The sequence below is a fragment of the Myotis nattereri genome (genome assembly GCF_964212035.1).
Source record: "Myotis nattereri genome assembly, chromosome: 8".
Classification (NCBI taxonomy): Eukaryota; Metazoa; Chordata; class Mammalia; order Chiroptera; family Vespertilionidae; genus Myotis; species Myotis nattereri.
Window position 1 is genome coordinate 3,771,997 of NC_138083.1, and position 18,730 is coordinate 3,790,726.

General features: G+C 59.0%; 1 protein-coding gene across 8 annotated transcripts in view; it reads right to left on the reverse strand.

The window, feature by feature from the left end:
- Positions 1-210: 210 nt before the first annotated feature.
- The window catches only part of OSBPL2 (oxysterol binding protein like 2), a 48,994-nt gene continuing 30,474 nt past the window's right edge, over positions 211-18,730 (reverse strand). For 5 of the 8 annotated variants that reach the window (XM_081096616.1, XM_081096617.1, XM_081096618.1 and 2 more), the window contains 7 exons: positions 18,195-18,302; positions 17,408-17,497; positions 15,786-15,909; positions 13,593-13,721; positions 12,388-12,511; positions 11,396-11,486; positions 211-1,589 (listed from right to left, as the gene is read on the reverse strand). In XM_081096616.1, the coding sequence (XP_080952742.1) occupies positions 1,487-1,589; positions 11,396-11,486; positions 12,388-12,511; positions 13,593-13,721; positions 15,786-15,909; positions 17,408-17,497; positions 18,195-18,302 (769 nt within the window). In that variant the 3' untranslated portion in view covers positions 211-1,486. Of the gene's footprint in view, positions 1,590-11,395; positions 11,562-12,387; positions 12,512-13,592; positions 13,722-15,785; positions 15,910-17,407; positions 17,498-18,194; positions 18,303-18,730 lie in introns of all 8 variants that reach the window. The other 3 variants (XM_081096614.1, XM_081096615.1, XM_081096620.1) reach the window with 2 other exon arrangements.

An 18,730-nucleotide genomic window follows, 5' to 3' on the forward strand; every position in this document is an offset into this window, starting at 1 on the left:
ATTAGCCCCCTGGCACCGGTGGGTCCCTTCACATTATCTACACTTTACACAAGACACGCTCATCAAGGTCGGGCTGTCTGCACAGCCAACTTCCCGGGGCTCTCGGGAAAACAGGCACTGGGTCAGTGGGCACACGGCTGCACCCAGGACTGTTACAACACGGGGCTTCCAGTTGCAAAGCTACAAAATCAAGTCTTCAGAGCAAGTCTTCGCTTTCAAAAGTTTTAATTACAAATGTGATTCTGAAGCCTGGACACACAACAGTGACACCCTCTCAGAGGGAACCCACCACTCCATACAACTGCGTGTGCATGTGTGCGTGTGTACATGTGCACACACGTGGGTATGCATGTGAGAGCACACATGTACGCATATGCATGTGTGCACACGTGTGAGTTTGTGTGTGTGCGCCCGCATGCAGCAGATTGTCTTCCATTCAGAGAGTGGTACCATGATCTACGTGTTGGTATTTCTACAGAAAGAAAACAGTCACCTGATCAGGACGTGTGCAGAGATGGATGCACACCTGTGTTCTGTACAAGAACCCTAATTCACCTGTAAGTAGCCTCTGCTCTGACCCCCCAGTGCACACCAGGTGTGGCCTCCCTGTATCCTGTGTTTCAAACACGCATGCTGAGAAAACAAGGACACAGTGCTGTGGTTACAGACCAAACGTTCTAACGAATGACTTGTTTTGTGACATGGGTTTGGCCTGCAGTGAAGTGCAGCCCTGGTGAAAAGAGCAGACAGGGCCAGAGGCAGGGCTCCCTTCAAGGCTGGGAGCCGTCTGGGGACTTGGTCAACAACTTGCCATGTTTCTGGACCCCTGTCATGGCAATGCTTCCTTTTGCGTATACAGCTGGAGATTAATGCATGTCTTGCTCTTCAGCAAATCCTAGTCAAGCAGCTTTAACTTAAATATATAAAAGTTATCTTTACATCCTTGAAAGTTGGCAAGAAAACACAGAACCCGACAGCGACCCATGTCATTTAATCCGACGCTCTGAAACACTCACTTTGTTCCCGGCGCAGACAGCGTTCCTGGCCGCAGAGAGCTCACTGCAGGGTTAGTTTCAAGATCTGTCTTTTCTGTTATTGGTTCCAATTTAAACTACTTTTGGACACTCGTAACGCTGCATTCTGAGGAGGAGCGTGGCCCCTCCTTGCTGTTCCTTCCGCTAGTTTCAAATTGGTCATCAGGCTGCTGTCGGTTGAGATGCCCCAGCTGACCTGTCACATAAAGGAGCTGAAGAATGTTCCTTCTCAAATCTTAATGAAAACATGATGATCACAAGGGAAGCTTTATGAAGAGACGGCAACAGTAATGAATGGTTGGCAATCAAAAGTTAATTAGGATTGAGTCCTCAGCCGGGATGGCGCTTTCTCCGTGAACATGGTCCTTAGAAAGGCTGGTGCTGCCGTACCCGGAGCTCAGAGGAGCCACGTGGCGGGGTCCAGCCTGGTAGGGGTCTGGTCCCAGGGCACATCAGTAGATGTCCGGGCAGCCTGAGAAATCCCGCTCGAAGTAGCCCCCTGAGTACAGCCAGTCGGGGGTCCCAGTGTGCGGATTCCTGCCCTGGCGGAACCACCTGCAACACAGAAGAGGGTCAGGGAGCGGCTGGGCAGTCACTGTCGCCGGCCCTCTCAGGAAGGACAGAGAACCCTCTAATTAGCCATCACCCAGCAACGTGCATCTCTAAAGGCAGCCACTTCAACTTGGGCTGTCATCACACTTTCACACATACACTCCCCTACACACATCCCCAATGTCAGCCTCACTTCCTGACAAACCTTACGGAGTAAACAGAAAACACTCAGGCCGGGCCGTCACCAGAGAGGGGCGCTCAGCCCCAGGTGAGAACAGTCACAGTGCTGCTTCCCTCCTTTCGCGCTGGCCGGGTCTGCGTGGCCTGTGAACTGGGAGGGGCGCGACTGAGGACAGAGAGGGTCACAGTGGCCTCCAGCTTGTCTATGAGCCAATCCAGTCACTGTCACCAGCTCCCATCAGGCTCCCAGCACCTTGGTCACCCACCCTTGGCCTCTGCGCGGTGGGAGCGGGAGCGGGTGTGGAGGTGTGTGAGGTAGAAGTAATTGTCTTCGCAGGATAAAATGTTGTTATTTTCACAATTAAAAAAAATACACCAAAGGAACATTGGCTATTTTCAAACTATCGTTTTCTGGAACAGCAAATTCCACATATCAAACTATTAAGAGCATAATAATAAATTATATTGGAAGCCCAACCTTCAAAAGTTAGTTTTAAAAACGACAGCCACATAAAAGTCACCAGGTGACTTCACTGGGCCCTGAACACAAAAGACAGGCAAAAATATCCTGGTCAACAACGCAGAACCACCAGTTTTCTAAGACTAAAATTGTAGCTTACATGTACCTTTAAATTTTGTTTAAACATTACAGTACTTAATCAAGTCCTTATTAAGTGGACTGTTGTCACATCTATAATAATAAAAATGTAATATGCTAATTAGACTGGATGTCCTCCAGACGAAGCCGGGGCTGCCTGCGGCCAGAGGGAAGCCGGTGCTGGCAGCCGGGGGAAGGAAGGCCTACTCTTGCACAAATTTCATGCACCGGGCCTCTAGTTATGACTATAAAATAACAAATGACAACTGATTTGAGATACTCCTCCCGGATGGCTCCCTCTGGGTCAAGGCCTGTGCAGACACACGCATGTGCATTCCACTCACATGGTGCACACCCATGGTCACATGATGAGTGCTCCCAGGCATGGGAAAGACAGCCGGCCCACTCCTCATCATGGCCTCTGGGGTGCTGTGTCATATGGATGGGGAACATGTGGGGACAGCAGGCTGCTCCCAGCAGCACCGGGGGCTTCCGGGCGCACAGTGGCTCTTCTCTGAGAACTGCGTTTTCCCTCAGTTAGTGGATTGGCTCTGGCTACATTTTCTTTTCTAATTTACTATACTTGAAAAAGTTCAGGGTCAAATACTCAGGGGCCAGGATGGAGAGGCTGGTCTCAGGTGATCTGCCTCTCACCAGCAGGTGGCACTACTTTTGGGAGCATCGGCCTACAGCCTGGTGGGTACAGCCTCCACAAGGAGCTCTTGCCACCATCATAGCAGAAGCAGAGACAGCTTCTCAGCCCCAGGTGTGTGGGGCCCGCCTCACTGTCCCCAGGTGTGTGGGCCTCCTCACTGTCCCCAGGTGTGTGGGCCTCCTCACTGTCCCCAGGTGTGTGGGCCTCCTCACTGTCCCCAGGTGTGTGCAGTCCTCCTCACTGTCCCCAGGTGTGTGCAGTCCTCCTCACTGTCCCCAGGTGTGTGGGCCTCCTCACTGTCCCCAGGTGTGCAGTCCTCCTCACTGTCCCCAGGTGTGCAGTCCTCCTCACTGTCCCCAGGTGTGTGGGGCCTCCTCACTGTCCCCAGGTGTGCAGTCCTCCTCACTGTCCCCAGGTGTGCAGTCCTCCTCACTGTCCCCAGGTGTGCAGTCCTCCTCACTGTCCCCAGGTGTGTGGGGCCTCCTCACTGTCCCCAGGTGTGTGGGGCCTCCTCACTGTCCCCAGGTGTGTGCAGTCCTCCTCACTGTCCCCAGGTGTGTGGGCCTCCTCACTGTCCCCAGGTGTGCAGTCCTCCTCACTGTCCCCAGGTGTGTGGGCCTCCTCACTGTCCCCAGGTGTGTGGGGCCTCCTCACTGTCCCCAGGTGTGTGGGGCCTCCTCACTGTCCCCAGGTGTGTGGGGCCTCCTCACTGTCCCCAGGTGTGTGGGGCCTCCTCACTGTCCCCAGGTGTGTGCAGTCCTCCTCACTGTCCCCAGGTGTGTGGGCCTCCTCACTGTCCCCAGGTGTGCAGTCCTCCTCACTGTCCCCAGGTGTGTGGGCCTCCTCACTGTCCCCAGGTGTGTGGGGCCTCCTCACTGTCCCCAGGTGTGTGGGGCCTCCTCACTGTCCCCAGGTGTGTGGGGCCTCCTCACTGTCCCCAGGTGTGTGGGGCCTCCTCACTGTCCCCAGGTGTGTGGGGCCTCCTCACTGTCCCCAGGTGTGTGGGCCTCCTCACTGTCCCCAGGTGTGCAGTCCTCCTCACTGTCCCCAGGTGTGTGGGGCCTCCTCACTGTCCCCAGGTGTGCAGTCCTCCTCACTGTCCCCAGGTGTGTGTAGTCCTCCTCACTGTCCCCAGGTGTGCAGTCCTCCTCACTGTCCCCAGGTGTGTGGGGCCTCCTCACTGTCCCCAGGTGTGCAGTCCTCCTCACTGTCCCCAGGTGTGCAGGCCTCCTCACTGTCCCCAGGTGTGCAGTCCTCCTCACTGTCCCCAGGTGTGTGGGGCCTCCTCACTGTCCCCAGGTGTGTGGGCCTCCTCACTGTCCCCAGGTGTGTGGGGCCTCCTCACTGTCCCCAGGTGTGTGGGGCCTCCTCACTGTCCCCAGGTGTGCAGTCCTCCTCACTGTCCCCAGGTGTGTGGGGCCTCCTCACTGTCCCCAGGTGTGTGGGCCTCCTCACTGTCCCCAGGTGTGTGGGGCCTCCTCACTGTCCCCAGGTGTGTGGGGCCTCCTCACTGTCCCCAGGTGTGTGGGGCCTCCTCACTGTCCCCAGGTGTGTGGGGCCTCCTCACTGTCCCCAGGTGTGTGCAGTCCTCCTCACTGTCCCCAGGTGTGTGGGCCTCCTCACTGTCCCCAGGTGTGCAGTCCTCCTCACTGTCCCCAGGTGTGTGGGCCTCCTCACTGTCCCCAGGTGTGTGGGCCTCCTCACTGTCCCCAGGTGTGTGGGGCCTCCTCACTGTCCCCAGGTGTGTGGGGCCTCCTCACTGTCCCCAGGTGTGTGGGCCTCCTCACTGTCCCCAGGTGTGCAGTCCTCCTCACTGTCCCCAGGTGTGTGGGCCTCCTCACTGTCCCCAGGTGTGCAGTCCTCCTCACTGTCCCCAGGTGTGTGGGCCTCCTCACTGTCCCCAGGTGTGTGGGGCCTCCTCACTGTCCCCAGGTGTGTGGGGCCTCCTCACTGTCCCCAGGTGTGTGGGGCCTCCTCACTGTCCCCAGGTGTGTGGGGCCTCCTCACTGTCCCCAGGTGTGTGGGCCTCCTCACTGTCCCCAGGTGTGCAGTCCTCCTCACTGTCCCCAGGTGTGTGGGCCTCCTCACTGTCCCCAGGTGTGTGGGGCCTCCTCACTGTCCCCAGGTGTGTGGGGCCTCCTCACTGTCCCCAGGTGTGTGGGGCCTCCTCACTGTCCCCAGGTGTGTGGGCCTCCTCACTGTCCCCAGGTGTGTGGGCCTCCTCACTGTCCCCAGGTGTGTGGGCCTCCTCACTGTCCCCAGGTGTGTGGGCCTCCTCACTGTCCCCAGGTGTGTGGGCCTCCTCACTGTCCCCAGGTGTGCAGTCCTCCTCACTGTCCCCAGGTGTGTGGGCCTCCTCACTGTCCCCAGGTGTGTGGGCCTCCTCACTGTCCCCAGGTGTGTGGGCCTCCTCACTGTCCCCAGGTGTGCAGTCCTCCTCACTGTCCCCAGGTGTGTGGGCCTCCTCACTGTCCCCAGGTGTGTGGGGCCTCCTCACTGTCCCCAGGTGTGTGGGGCCTCCTCACTGTCCCCAGGTGTGTGGGGCCTCCTCACTGTCCCCAGGTGTGTGGGGCCTCCTCACTGTCCCCAGGTGTGTGGGGCCTCCTCACTGTCCCCAGGTGTGTGGGGCCTCCTCACTGTCCCCAGGTGTGTGGGCCTCCTCACTGTCCCCAGGTGTGTGGGGCCTCCTCACTGTCCCCAGGTGTGTGGGGCCTCCTCACTGTCCCCAGGTGTGTGGGGCCTCCTCACTGTCCCCAGGTGTGTGGGGCCTCCTCACTGTCCCCAGGTGTGCAGTCCTCCTCACTGTCCCCAGGTGTGTGGGGCCTCCTCACTGTCCCCAGGTGTGTGGGCCTCCTCACTGTCCCCAGGTGTGTGGGGCCTCCTCACTGTCCCCAGGTGTGTGGGGCCTCCTCACTGTCCCCAGGTGTGTGGGGCCTCCTCACTGTCCCCAGGTGTGTGGGGCCTCCTCACTGTCCCCAGGTGTGCGGGCCTCCTCACTGTCCCCAGGTGTGCAGTCCTCCTCACTGTCCCCAGGTGTGCAGTCCTCCTCACTGTCCCCAGGTGTGTAGTCCTCCTCACTGTCCCCAGGTGTGTGGGCCTCCTCACTGTCCCCAGGTGTGCAGTCCTCCTCACTGTCCCCAGGTGTGTGGGGCCTCCTCACTGTCCCCAGGTGTGCAGTCCTCCTCACTGTCCCCAGGTGTGTGGGCCTCCTCACTGTCCCCAGGTGTGCAGTCCTCCTCACTGTCCCCAGGTGTGCGGGCCTCCTCACTGTCCCCAGGTGTGTGGGCCTCCTCACTGTCCCCAGGTGTGCAGGCCTCCTCACTGTCCCCAGGTGTGTGGGCCTCCTCACTGTCCCCAGGTGTGTGGGCCTCCTCACTGTCCCCAGGTGTGCAGTCCTCCTCACTGTCCCCAGGTGTGTGGGCCTCCTCACTGTCCCCAGGTGTGCAGTCCTCCTCACTGTCCCCAGGTGTGTGGGCCTCCTCACTGTCCCCAGGTGTGTGGGCCTCCTCACTGTCCCCAGGTGTGTGGGGCCTCCTCACTGTCCCCAGGTGTGTGGGGCCTCCTCACTGTCCCCAGGTGTGTGGGGCCTCCTCACTGTCCCCAGGTGTGTGGGGCCTCCTCACTGTCCCCAGGTGTGTGGGGCCTCCTCACTGTCCCCAGGTGTGTGGGGCCTCCTCACTGTCCCCAGGTGTGTGGGCCTCCTCACTGTCCCCAGGTGTGTGGGCCTCCTCACTGTCCCCAGGTGTGCAGTCCTCCTCACTGTCCCCAGGTGTGCAGTCCTCCTCACTGTCCCCAGGTGTGTGGGCCTCCTCACTGTCCCCAGGTGTGTGGGCCTCCTCACTGTCCCCAGGTGTGCAGTCCTCCTCACTGTCCCCAGGTGTGTGGGCCTCCTCACTGTCCCCAGGTGTGTGGGCCTCCTCACTGTCCCCAGGTGTGCAGTCCTCCTCACTGTCCCCAGGTGTGTGGGGCCTCCTCACTGTCCCCAGGTGTGTGGGGCCTCCTCACTGTCCCCAGGTGTGTGGGCCTCCTCACTGTCCCCAGGTGTGTGGGCCGCCTCACTGTCCCCAGGTGTGTGGGGCCTCCTCACTGTCCCCAGGTGTGTGGGCCTACTCACTGTCCCCAGGTGTGTGGGGCCTCCTCACTGTCCCCAGGTGTGTGCAGTCCTCCTCACTGTCCCCAGGTGTGTGGGCCTCCTCACTGTCCCCAGGTGTGTGGGGCCTCCTCACTGTCCCCAGGTGTGTGGGGCCTCCTCACTGTCCCCAGGTGTGTGCAGTCCTCCTCACTGTCCCCAGGTGTGCAGTCCTCCTCACTGTCCCCAGGTGTGCAGTCCTCCTCACTGTCCCCAGGTGTGTGGGCCTCCTCACTGTCCCCAGGTGTGTGGGGCCTCCTCACTGTCCCCAGGTGTGTGGGGCCTCCTCACTGTCCCCAGGTGTGTGGGGCCTCCTCACTGTCCCCAGGTGTGTGGGGCCTCCTCACTGTCCCCAGGTGTGTGGGCCTCCTCACTGTCCCCAGGTGTGCAGTCCTCCTCACTGTCCCCAGGTGTGTGGGCCTCCTCACTGTCCCCAGGTGTGCAGTCCTCCTCACTGTCCCCAGGTGTGTGGGGCCTCCTCACTGTCCCCAGGTGTGTGGGGCCTCCTCACTGTCCCCAGGTGTGTGGGCCTCCTCACTGTCCCCAGGTGTGCAGTCCTCCTCACTGTCCCCAGGTGTGTGGGCCTCCTCACTGTCCCCAGGTGTGTGGGGCCTCCTCACTGTCCCCAGGTGTGTGGGGCCTCCTCACTGTCCCCAGGTGTGTGGGGCCTCCTCACTGTCCCCAGGTGTGTGGGGCTTCCTCACTGTCCCCAGGTGTGTGGGGCCTCCTCACTGTCCCCAGGTGTGCAGTCCTCCTCACTGTCCCCAGGTGTGTGGGGCCTCCTCACTGTCCCCAGGTGTGTGGGCCTCCTCACTGTCCCCAGGTGTGTGGGGCCTCCTCACTGTCCCCAGGTGTGTGGGGCCTCCTCACTGTCCCCAGGTGTGTGGGCCTCCTCACTGTCCCCAGGTGTGCAGTCCTCCTCACTGTCCCCAGGTGTGTGGGCCTCCTCACTGTCCCCAGGTGTGCAGTCCTCCTCACTGTCCCCAGGTGTGTGGGGCCTCCTCACTGTCCCCAGGTGTGCAGTCCTCCTCACTGTCCCCAGGTGTGTGGGCCTCCTCACTGTCCCCAGGTGTGCAGTCCTCCTCACTGTCCCCAGGTGTGCGGGCCTCCTCACTGTCCCCAGGTGTGTGGGCCTCCTCACTGTCCCCAGGTGTGCAGTCCTCCTCACTGTCCCCAGGTGTGTGGGGCCTCCTCACTGTCCCCAGGTGTGCAGTCCTCCTCACTGTCCCCAGGTGTGTGGGCCTCCTCACTGTCCCCAGGTGTGTGGGCCTCCTCACTGTCCCCAGGTGTGTGGGGCCTCCTCACTGTCCCCAGGTGTGTGGGGCCTCCTCACTGTCCCCAGGTGTGTGGGCCTCCTCACTGTCCCCAGGTGTGCAGTCCTCCTCACTGTCCCCAGGTGTGTGGGCCTCCTCACTGTCCCCAGGTGTGCAGTCCTCCTCACTGTCCCCAGGTGTGTGGGGCCTCCTCACTGTCCCCAGGTGTGCAGTCCTCCTCACTGTCCCCAGGTGTGTGGGCCTCCTCACTGTCCCCAGGTGTGCAGTCCTCCTCACTGTCCCCAGGTGTGCGGGCCTCCTCACTGTCCCCAGGTGTGTGGGCCTCCTCACTGTCCCCAGGTGTGCAGTCCTCCTCACTGTCCCCAGGTGTGTGGGCCTCCTCACTGTCCCCAGGTGTGCAGTCCTCCTCACTGTCCCCAGGTGTGTGGGCCTCCTCACTGTCCCCAGGTGTGCAGTCCTCCTCACTGTCCCCAGGTGTGTGGGCCTCCTCACTGTCCCCAGGTGTGTGGGCCTCCTCACTGTCCCCAGGTGTGTGGGGCCTCCTCACTGTCCCCAGGTGTGTGGGGCCTCCTCACTGTCCCCAGGTGTGTGGGGCCTCCTCACTGTCCCCAGGTGTGTGGGGCCTCCTCACTGTCCCCAGGTGTGTGGGGCCTCCTCACTGTCCCCAGGTGTGTGGGGCCTCCTCACTGTCCCCAGGTGTGTGGGGCCTCCTCACTGTCCCCAGGTGTGTGGGGCCTCCTCACTGTCCCCAGGTGTGCAGTCCTCCTCACTGTCCCCAGGTGTGTGGGGCCTCCTCACTGTCCCCAGGTGTGTGGGCCTCCTCACTGTCCCCAGGTGTGTGGGCCTCCTCACTGTCCCCAGGTGTGCAGTCCTCCTCACTGTCCCCAGGTGTGCAGTCCTCCTCACTGTCCCCAGGTGTGTGGGCCTCCTCACTGTCCCCAGGTGTGTGGGCCTCCTCACTGTCCCCAGGTGTGCAGTCCTCCTCACTGTCCCCAGGTGTGTGGGCCTCCTCACTGTCCCCAGGTGTGTGGGCCTCCTCACTGTCCCCAGGTGTGCAGTCCTCCTCACTGTCCCCAGGTGTGTGGGCCTCCTCACTGTCCCCAGGTGTGTGGGCCTCCTCACTGTCCCCAGGTGTGTGGGCCGCCTCACTGTCCCCAGGTGTGTGGGGCCTCCTCACTGTCCCCAGGTGTGTGGGGCCTCCTCACTGTCCCCAGGTGTGTGGGCCTACTCACTGTCCCCAGGTGTGTGGGCCTCCTCACTGTCCCCAGGTGTGTGGGGCCTCCTCACTGTCCCCAGGTGTGTGGGGCCTCCTCACTGTCCCCAGGTGTGTGGGCCTACTCACTGTCCCCAGGTGTGTGGGGCCTCCTCACTGTCCCCAGGTGTGTGCAGTCCTCCTCACTGTCCCCAGGTGTGTGGGGCCTCCTCACTGTCCCCAGGTGTGTGGGCCTACTCACTGTCCCCAGGTGTGTGGGGCCTCCTCACTGTCCCCAGGTGTGTGCAGTCCTCCTCACTGTCCCCAGGTGTGTGGGGCCTCCTCACTGTCCCCAGGTGTGTGGGGCCTCCTCACTGTCCCCAGGTGTGTGCAGTCCTCCTCACTGTCCCCAGGTGTGTGGGGCCTCCTCACTGTCCCCAGGTGTGCGGGGCCTCCTCACTGTCCCCAGGTGTGCAGTCCTCCTCACTGTCCCCAGGTGTGTGGGCCTCCTCACTGTCCCCAGGTGTGCAGTCCTCCTCACTGTCCCCAGGTGTGTGGGCCTCCTCACTGTCCCCAGGTGTGCAGTCCTCCTCACTGTCCCCAGGTGTGTGGGGCCTCCTCACTGTCCCCAGTTGTGCAGTCCTCCTCACTGTCCCCAGGTGTGCAGTCCTCCTCACTGTCCCCAGGTGTGTGGGCCTCCTCACTGTCCCCAGGTGTGTGGGCCTCCTCACTGTCCCCAGGTGTGTGGGCCTCCTCACTGTCCCCAGGTGTGTGGGGCCTCCTCACTGTCCCCAGGTGTGTGGGCCTCCTCACTGTCCCCAGGTGTGTGGGCCTCCTCACTGTCCCCAGGTGTGCAGTCCTCCTCACTGTCCCCAGGTGTGTGGGCCTCCTCACTGTCCCCAGGTGTGTGGGCCTCCTCACTGTCCCCAGGTGTGCAGTCCTCCTCACTGTCCCCAGGTGTGTGGGGCCTCCTCACTGTCCCCAGGTGTGTGGGGCCTCCTCACTGTCCCCAGGTGTGTGCAGTCCTCCTCACTGTCCCCAGGTGTGCAGTCCTCCTCACTGTCCCCAGGTGTGTGGGGCCTCCTCACTGTCCCCAGGTGTGTGCAGTCCTCCTCACTGTCCCCAGGTGTGCAGTCCTCCTCACTGTCCCCAGGTGTGTGGGGCCTCCTCACTGTCCCCAGGTGTGCAGTCCTCCTCACTGTCCCCAGGTGTGTGTAGTCCTCCTCACTGTCCCCAGGTGTGCAGTCCTCCTCACTGTCCCCAGGTGTGTGGGGCCTCCTCACTGTCCCCAGGTGTGCAGTCCTCCTCACTGTCCCCAGGTGTGCAGGCCTCCTCACTGTCCCCAGGTGTGTGGGGCCTCCTCACTGTCCCCAGGTGTGTGGGGCCTCCTCACTGTCCCCAGGTGTGTAGTTCTCCTCACTGTCCCCAGGTGTGTGGGGCCTCCTCACTGTCCCCAGGTGTGTGGGGCCTCCTCACTGTCCCCAGGTGTGTGGGGCCTCCTCACTGTCCCCAGGTGTGTGGGGCCTCCTCACTGTCCCCAGGTGTGTAGTTCTCCTCACTGTCCCCAGGTGTGTGGGGCCTCCTCACTGTCCCCAGGTGTGTGGGCCTCCTCACTGTCCCCAGGTGTGTGGGGCCTCCTCACTGTCCCCAGGTGTGTGGGGCCTCCTCACTGTCCCCAGGTGTGTGGGGCCTCCTCACTGTCCCCAGGTGTGTGCAGTCCTCCTCACTGTCCCCAGGTGTGTGGGCCTCCTCACTGTCCCCTCATCCACGCAGGGCCTCACCTTGTCTGCCACTCAGTGTCCTCCTTGGCCCGCTCCCTCCGGGCTTCCCTCTGCTTCTCCTCCAGCCGCTCCTTCTCCTGGCTCGCCAGATCTAGGCCCAAGCACACATGGCTGGGTGAGGAGTCAGGTGGGTGGTGACCCTCCTGGTCTCCCTTGTTCAAAAACCCTGGAGAGTTAACTGTCATCAGGAAACCGAACCCAAAGGCCCAGGCCCCGGGTGGCGAGGGACAATGGTGTCCTAGTGCAGTACCAGCCACAGGCAGGTGCTCAGCTCCCGGGGCCATGTCACCCACAGGGGTGGTGTCAACAGAGCCCCAGCACGGGTCCCACCCTGGAGCCATTTCCCTCGCACAGACAGTTACATTCAACCTTAACCTTCAGGGACAGCAGCTGTGCTGTTCCCAACGACTGGGGACCCTGACCACAGGTCCCCGCCTACCGCCCTGCCATCCACACTCATCCCTGAGCAATTTGCTGACCCCACGAACGAACTGCAGCAGGCGCACCCTGCATGGGCACCGGGAGTCCTGCTGCTGACCTGGCCCAGAGTGATGGGTGGTGAGCAGGAGGCAGCCGCTCTTCACACTGACCCCTCCTGCCGCCCTGCACAGCGGTCACCCAGCGAGTGCCGCCAGGTGCCGGACCCAGGGCTGTCTCATCCCACCTGCAGCAGGGCCCCACACGCCGGCCGTGGGGTTTAATGAACAGCACGCGGGTTCTGAAAGGCAGCCCTACATTCTACCTAAGAATAGAGGATTGGGACTTGACTTCTGTGTGTATTCCTCTTCATCGCATTTTCTAGTAACTTAACCTTACTGTTATTTACAAAAGGATTGGTCTCCTACAGGCTGCAAACTCTGAAACCGTCACCCGGGCAGTCCGCACGCTCTGTGCTGGGGGACCTAGTGCCTGTTCGCTCGTGAAAGGCCCCCGCATTCCTTCCGCTCGTCCCCGGGCGGCCACCCAACTGCCCCCATTGCTCAGGCACGCACCCATGTTGCCGTTCTCCATGCTGCGGATGTCGGGACGCAGACGGCAGTCTGTGGGGGCCAGGATCTTCTCCATGCCCGTCTGCAGTTCATTGAGACTAACAGTGAAACTGGTGAAGTTATACATCTGAGGACAGACAGAAATCTGTGACCGCCACAGCGTTCTCTCCTGGGCCCCACACAGACACGCTCCCTGGAGACGCCCCCGTCAACGTCACGCAGGGGCATGGTTCCTTCCCGGGCCTGAGACGCACCAGCCTCGGGCTTCTCTGGGCCACCCCACTTGATGCCCAACTTGTAGGTCTGACTCCCCAACATCTCTGAGATGAGTGGTTTATTTTTTACATGCTCTGCTATGTTATTGGACATGGTAATACAATAAAAAATTATAATACATTGTATATTTATTCTATATATAAATAATTCATAATATGAAAAATAAAATTTATTACATATTATATTTATCATGTAATTATTTTTATATATGTCATTGTATGTAACATTTATATATAATACAAATTGTAAGTTTAATTTTCAAAAATAAATATCAATCCTAGCCGACTTGGCTCAGTGGATAGAGCGTCAGCCTGCAGACTAAAGGGTCCCAGGTTCAATTCCGGCCAAGGGCACATGCCTGGGTTGCAAGCTCGATCCCCAGTAGGGGGCGTGCAAGAGGCAGCCAATCAATGGTTCTCTATCATCATAGATGTTTCCATCTCTGTCTCCTTTTCCCTTCCTCTCTGAAATCAATATATTTTTTAAAAATAAATAAATAAAAATAAATATCAAAATGCAGTGAAGCATTTAAATTGACAGGCTGGGAAAACAACCCCTGCAAGCCACTCTGGAAACTCCTTTGGGTAAAACGTGGTTGTATAAACCTTCCAGGGCACACCGTGTGTCCCGAGGCACCTCTACCCAGGAATATCCAGGGCCACTGTGACACTGTGATGTGTGCAGACACACATGTCAGCTCTGTGTCAACATGCCACCACGACTCATGTAGACAGAGCACTGCTGTGTCACTGGGAGGGTAGGCTGAGGTTGGGGCTGGTGGTGGCTCTGTGGGACAGGAAGTCCTCGGAGGCTCACACTGAGAGCTCCCATCTGACCAGGGGGCGGAGGGTCCTCTGCCTGCTCTGGGACAGAGGACTGAGGTAGCAGGTGTACACATGGGGTTGGAGGGGCAGGTATGGGGGAGCACTGACCTGGGCAGAGTTGGGGGGCCGGGTATTGATTCTCCAGAGGAGCCTGCTGCCTGGAATGACCTGCACAGTGTCCTGGACCGCAGGCACGGCGTCCACCACTTCAGTGTCAGCGTCCTCCATGCTGATGCCCTGAAACACAAACACGCTGGTCGGCTGCCGGAGGGGGTGGCTCTTGGAGTGCCTTTCAGCCTTGTTCTGAGCCCAAGCAGAGCAAGATGCGCTGCTAAGGAAGGAGACGCCACTGCCCCAAGACCTAAAGGCTGGGCTCCTGTGTCTGCCATGCTCACCTCCCCCTGCACAGGCTCCTGCGCAGGGGTCCCCCCAACAGAGGGTGCCAAGTCAGTGGCAGGCACAGCTGTCCTCCTGGGAGTGCAGGCACCATGAAAGGATGAGCTCCTGACTCTGACGGCAACTAGCCAGTGGCACCATCAAAAGTACATTCATCTAAGCCAAGGGGACTGGAACAGCTCATTTCTGAGAGGGGCACTTCCCTCCATGCCGGGGTCCAACCCCAGCAGGTCCAGGGGTCCCCAAAGGTGTGGACGGAGTCGGCGAAGAAGGAAGGACACGGAGACAGCGTTCAATTGATCAGCAGCCTAGCCAGGATCTCTAACCAGGATCTCCAGCCAAGTTCTGCTCTGGATCTCCAGCGAGGTTCTGGTTAGGATCTCCAGCCAGGTTCTGTGTCCATGTTCTCTTGCAAGGATCTCCAGGTTCTCCAGCCAGGTTCTGTCCAGGTTCTAGTCAGGTTCTCTTGCTAATTTCTGTAGTCAGGTTCAGTCCAGGATCTTTTGCCAAGTTCTCTCCAGCGAAGTTCTTCTGTCCCTAGAGAACGTTCTGTGTAGGTTCTGTGCCTAGGTTCTGTCTCTCTCTCTGTCTTCTTCTTCCTGTCTTCTGAGTTCTGTCTTGTTACATCTGTATTTATACCAGTTGATTCCAATCCTATCAATCTCTATTCCAAAGGTTAGGGTGATTCTTATCTCCATTCCAGGGAGTAAAGATTATGTAGCTTAAGCATGATTGTTCATAGTTAAAGTGATTAATTACCCACCTGGCACTTAGTTAAGAGGTTTTATTCCCTCCCTAACTTCAGGGGAAAATCCCTACCTGGGGAAACAACCTTTCTCAGAGACCTTGGTTAAAACACATAGTGCCAAGAAGGTGAGCAAACACATTAAGAACAGTATGCCATATATGCCAGGTCCTTTGAAACAGCAAGGATGGACCGGCTCCCGGCACCTCCGTAAGGACGTGTCTAGATGGGTGATCACATGATATCCCAGCACTTCTAGACCAAACCCACTGGAGACCAAGCTCTGTATGAGATATGCCACCTGCGGTTACCTTTCAAACCCAAGGGGGCCTGGAGATGGAGCAGTGGTTATTCACGCAGCTGTTGGGGGACAGTGTGCTGGTGTGACAAGTGTCAGTGTGACCACGCAGCTTAAGGGCCTGCCACCTGACTGCAGGCTACACGGTGAGGTCCAGAGCTAAACGGGACAAGCCTGTCCCTCCAGGTCGCCCAGGACACACACCGAAGGCATCAGCCATGGTCTAACGCGCCGGTCTGCGCAGTCTCTAAGTGGAATTTCATTTCTCTGAGTGACAGTCATTGGAAGCCACACTGACAGCACGTGGGAGCTACCACAGGAAGACACGGAGCAGCCAGGAAGGCACAGCACGGCCTGAGGGGCGTGTCATCTAGAACACGGCCGCCTCTGTAAGCGCACTTCCAGGCCCAGCTCTGAGGCCTTAGGGCAGCGGGATGCAGAGCTCCAGGGAGAAGCCTCCCTGCCTGGCCCAGCCCTCATGTGGGCGTCATCTGGACTCAGAACTGAAACGGCAGGAAGGACACTCACTCGCTTGAACAGGTCTAAGCGAACAGGGACAGGCAGACAGGAGGTTTGTTAAGAGGCATCCAGAACACGGCATTTCCAGAAGGAAATGGAGGTGCCTGGTTCTACCCTGCTTGACTTGGGGGACAGACAGACGCTGCGACACAGGACCCGCGCCCTCCGCGCTGTGAGAGTGCAGATAAACCCTCCCAACCCAGAGGCCCACAGACAGCAGCTTCACTGACAGGCGGATTCTGTGCATTGTCTTCCCACAGGGCCCTTCTGGGGGTCATGGCTGGTTCCTGGGGCCTCCGCCCAGCAGTGCCAGGAGTGGGGCAGGTGCCAGGCGGTGCCTTACCGACTGTGCCTTCCTCGGGGGCTCGCCCCTCCGCTCCTGCTTCCTGAAGGACTCGTACGCCGCAGGGTCAATGCCCCACAAACACTCCGTCCACTTGCCGTAGATGATGAACAGCTTCTTTTTGCTGGAACAAAGGGGTTTAGAAACCAAGCTAAGATAGACCACCCACCCCAATGCAGCACCCCACTTCAACCGTGGAGTAAAGTCCCGCCTGGCTGTCTTCTTACCAGTCTTGGGCTACCTCTGCACAGAAACGCAAAGACGAAAATTTGCACTTTAGGATCTCTGCTCCTGCCATTTGACACTGATGGTCCTAACTACCGAATACACCGAAGCAAAAGAAAGAGGGAAGGGACGAGGGTGGAGACAGGAGGTGGAAGAGGCCGTGTTCAGATGTGAAACCCCATGTGCCGATCTCGCCGTGAGCGCGCTGACTTCAAGCCCTTTCTAAACCACGGGAGCAGGCCTCCTTCTGATGAGTTTGCTTTATCCTCAAGGGCCCATGTCAGACCTTCACTGACAGGCAGATTCTGTGCCCTCTGCCACCTGCTTCCTCAGGTGGCAACAACCTCTGGGGACCTTCCCAAATGGCCCACCTGCTGGCTCCCGAAGGAGCAATGCCAGTGTTGAGCTGTTCCTTCTGCATCTTCTGGGGGAGAGCACAGTGGGCCCTGAGCTCCTGGGGACACTGCTCTGCCAGGGCGGGACCCTGGGGCACCTGTGTCTCAGCGGCCCCGCCTAGAGGGCCCACTCCTCTCAGGAAACAGAGCTCGGTTGACGTGCACTGTCACTAACAGGCCCAGCGTCAGGAAATCGCTCACATGAATTTGGGGTGGGAAACAGAAAAGCAGACCAAAGTTCACACACGCTCACAGTGGGTGCTGCCACCCACACCCATGGTGGTTCCTGGGCCTCCTCGGGAGAGGCTGCTGTCCTGAGGTGGAGTGGGTGGAGTCATAGTGGAACGGTGTTCCCCGGCTGAGTGGGGCTAGGCAGACCTGCTTCCCATAGGGGCTTGTTTCTACTGACAATGTATAGATTCTGGGAGCTGGAAAGAGCCTTGGCCACCACATGGCCCAAATCACTTAAGGGGAAAAATGAGAAAATTGAGACCCAAAACAAGATTACTAAACCAAAGGGGGGAAAAACTCAAAAAATTTGTTAAAATGATACTAACCATTTCTCTGCTCACAAAACCTTTAAACTTCCCTAGTTTACGGACTGAAAAGAACCAATCTCATGCAGATGAAGCTCATACAGCCACGTGCGAGCTTCACCGACCACCTGCCCGTACGGTGCGGGAGGAGGACACGTGGTCCGATTTCCAGCCGCGCCCTGCCTGCAACATGCGCAGCAGCATCTCAGAGGAAACCTACTTCCTCGCGTCCATTTCATCTTTTACCCTTGAGAGAGGGTGACATGGGCCCACCCACTCCCCACCCTAGAAGTGACACCAAAGCTGCTTTTATCTCCTGTCATGCTCAATCATGAAATGTTTTTTCTCAGTAAAAAACAGGTATAAAAGAGCCTGATTTTTTTCTGCCATGAACAGACATCACTGGTTTAACGACCTTCTTTGAAGCGCACACATGCTATCTGAGCCGACCCGCACGTGGACCTACTTTTTGTCTTGAATGTGTCCTTCCACTTTGTGAAGCTCTTTTCCAAACAACCCGCACGGTCTGAAGTGAAGCACACACTTATCTCCAGTCCTGCGGGAGAAGCACAGGCCTCGGCTGTGGGACGTGAGCCGTCAGAAAGATGAGAGAGCAGGAGAGGAGGCGAGAAAGTAAGAGCAAGAGCGGGAGTGGGAAAGGAAGAGGAAGCAAGAGAGAGAAGGGGGGGGGGGGACGGAGAGAGAGAAAGAGAGAGAGGAGAAGGTAGGGAGAGAGAGCAGACAGAGGCTGCCTGGGGCTGGGGTGCCATCAGGGAGTGACGGCCAAGGACACAGGGCCCTCTCCGGGGTGATGGGAAGGCTCCAACCATGCCCAGGGGGACAGCTGCACCGTTCAGTACACTTAGTACATGTCACTCTGTCACTTAGGGGCCCACTTGCACTGGGCGGGCTTTAGGACATGTGAACTGCACCTCAGTGAGGTGTGGGAAACAGAGCTGGGTCACAGCTGTCCAGGAAGAAGGAAGACAGGCCGCGTGTGGGCAGGACAGAGGATGGTCACTGTTTAAAATTCCAAAATAAGTTAACTTGTGATTAGAAAGAACATTTTCAATACAGAGCGTGAGTGGTGCCTCACACCGGCCAGAACCAGTTTCCACCAACACGGGCCCTCCCTGTCTGGACACCGAGGGTGGACAGCGCGGGGCAGCACACACAGCAGAGTGAAAGCGAGTCCCGCGATCACAGCCAGTGCTCCAGGGCAGCGCTGTGTCGGCCCCCGCCCAGCGTCGTACCTGTGGTTTAGGATTTCCACCGTCCCGTACTGCTCTATCCAGAGCTTCCCGATAATCACGTTGTGCACACAGCAGGTAGGGTTGGTCCAGGTGTAGGCCTCATTGTGTCTGTCAGAGACCAGAAAACACGCCTGTCAGAGCCAGCAGACACCGCGGGGTGGGGTGGGGACAGGAAAGCAGCAGCGGGAGTAATTGCCCTAATACCGCAGCAGAGAGCACTGCTTTGAACTCCCTCCAACAGCGGCTCCTTACTTAGCATTCGTTTGAAATTTATTTCTTCTTCCCTTTGTAGCAACAACAAAGCTTTCTACTTGATATCAATGAGACTGAGCCAAAGAGCTCTCCTGTGAGGATGTGAGAGCCACCACCGCCCGCCAGGTGCTCCCAGTGGGATGTGTGGCCTGCGGTTCGCAACAACACTGCACACACCTTCCCTTTTGTTCCTCATCTCCACCCCCCCCTCCACCACCCCCCGCCCCGTGACCTGCCCCAGAAGAAAAGGCCCCACAGACATGAAGTGAGCAGACGCCAGGGAG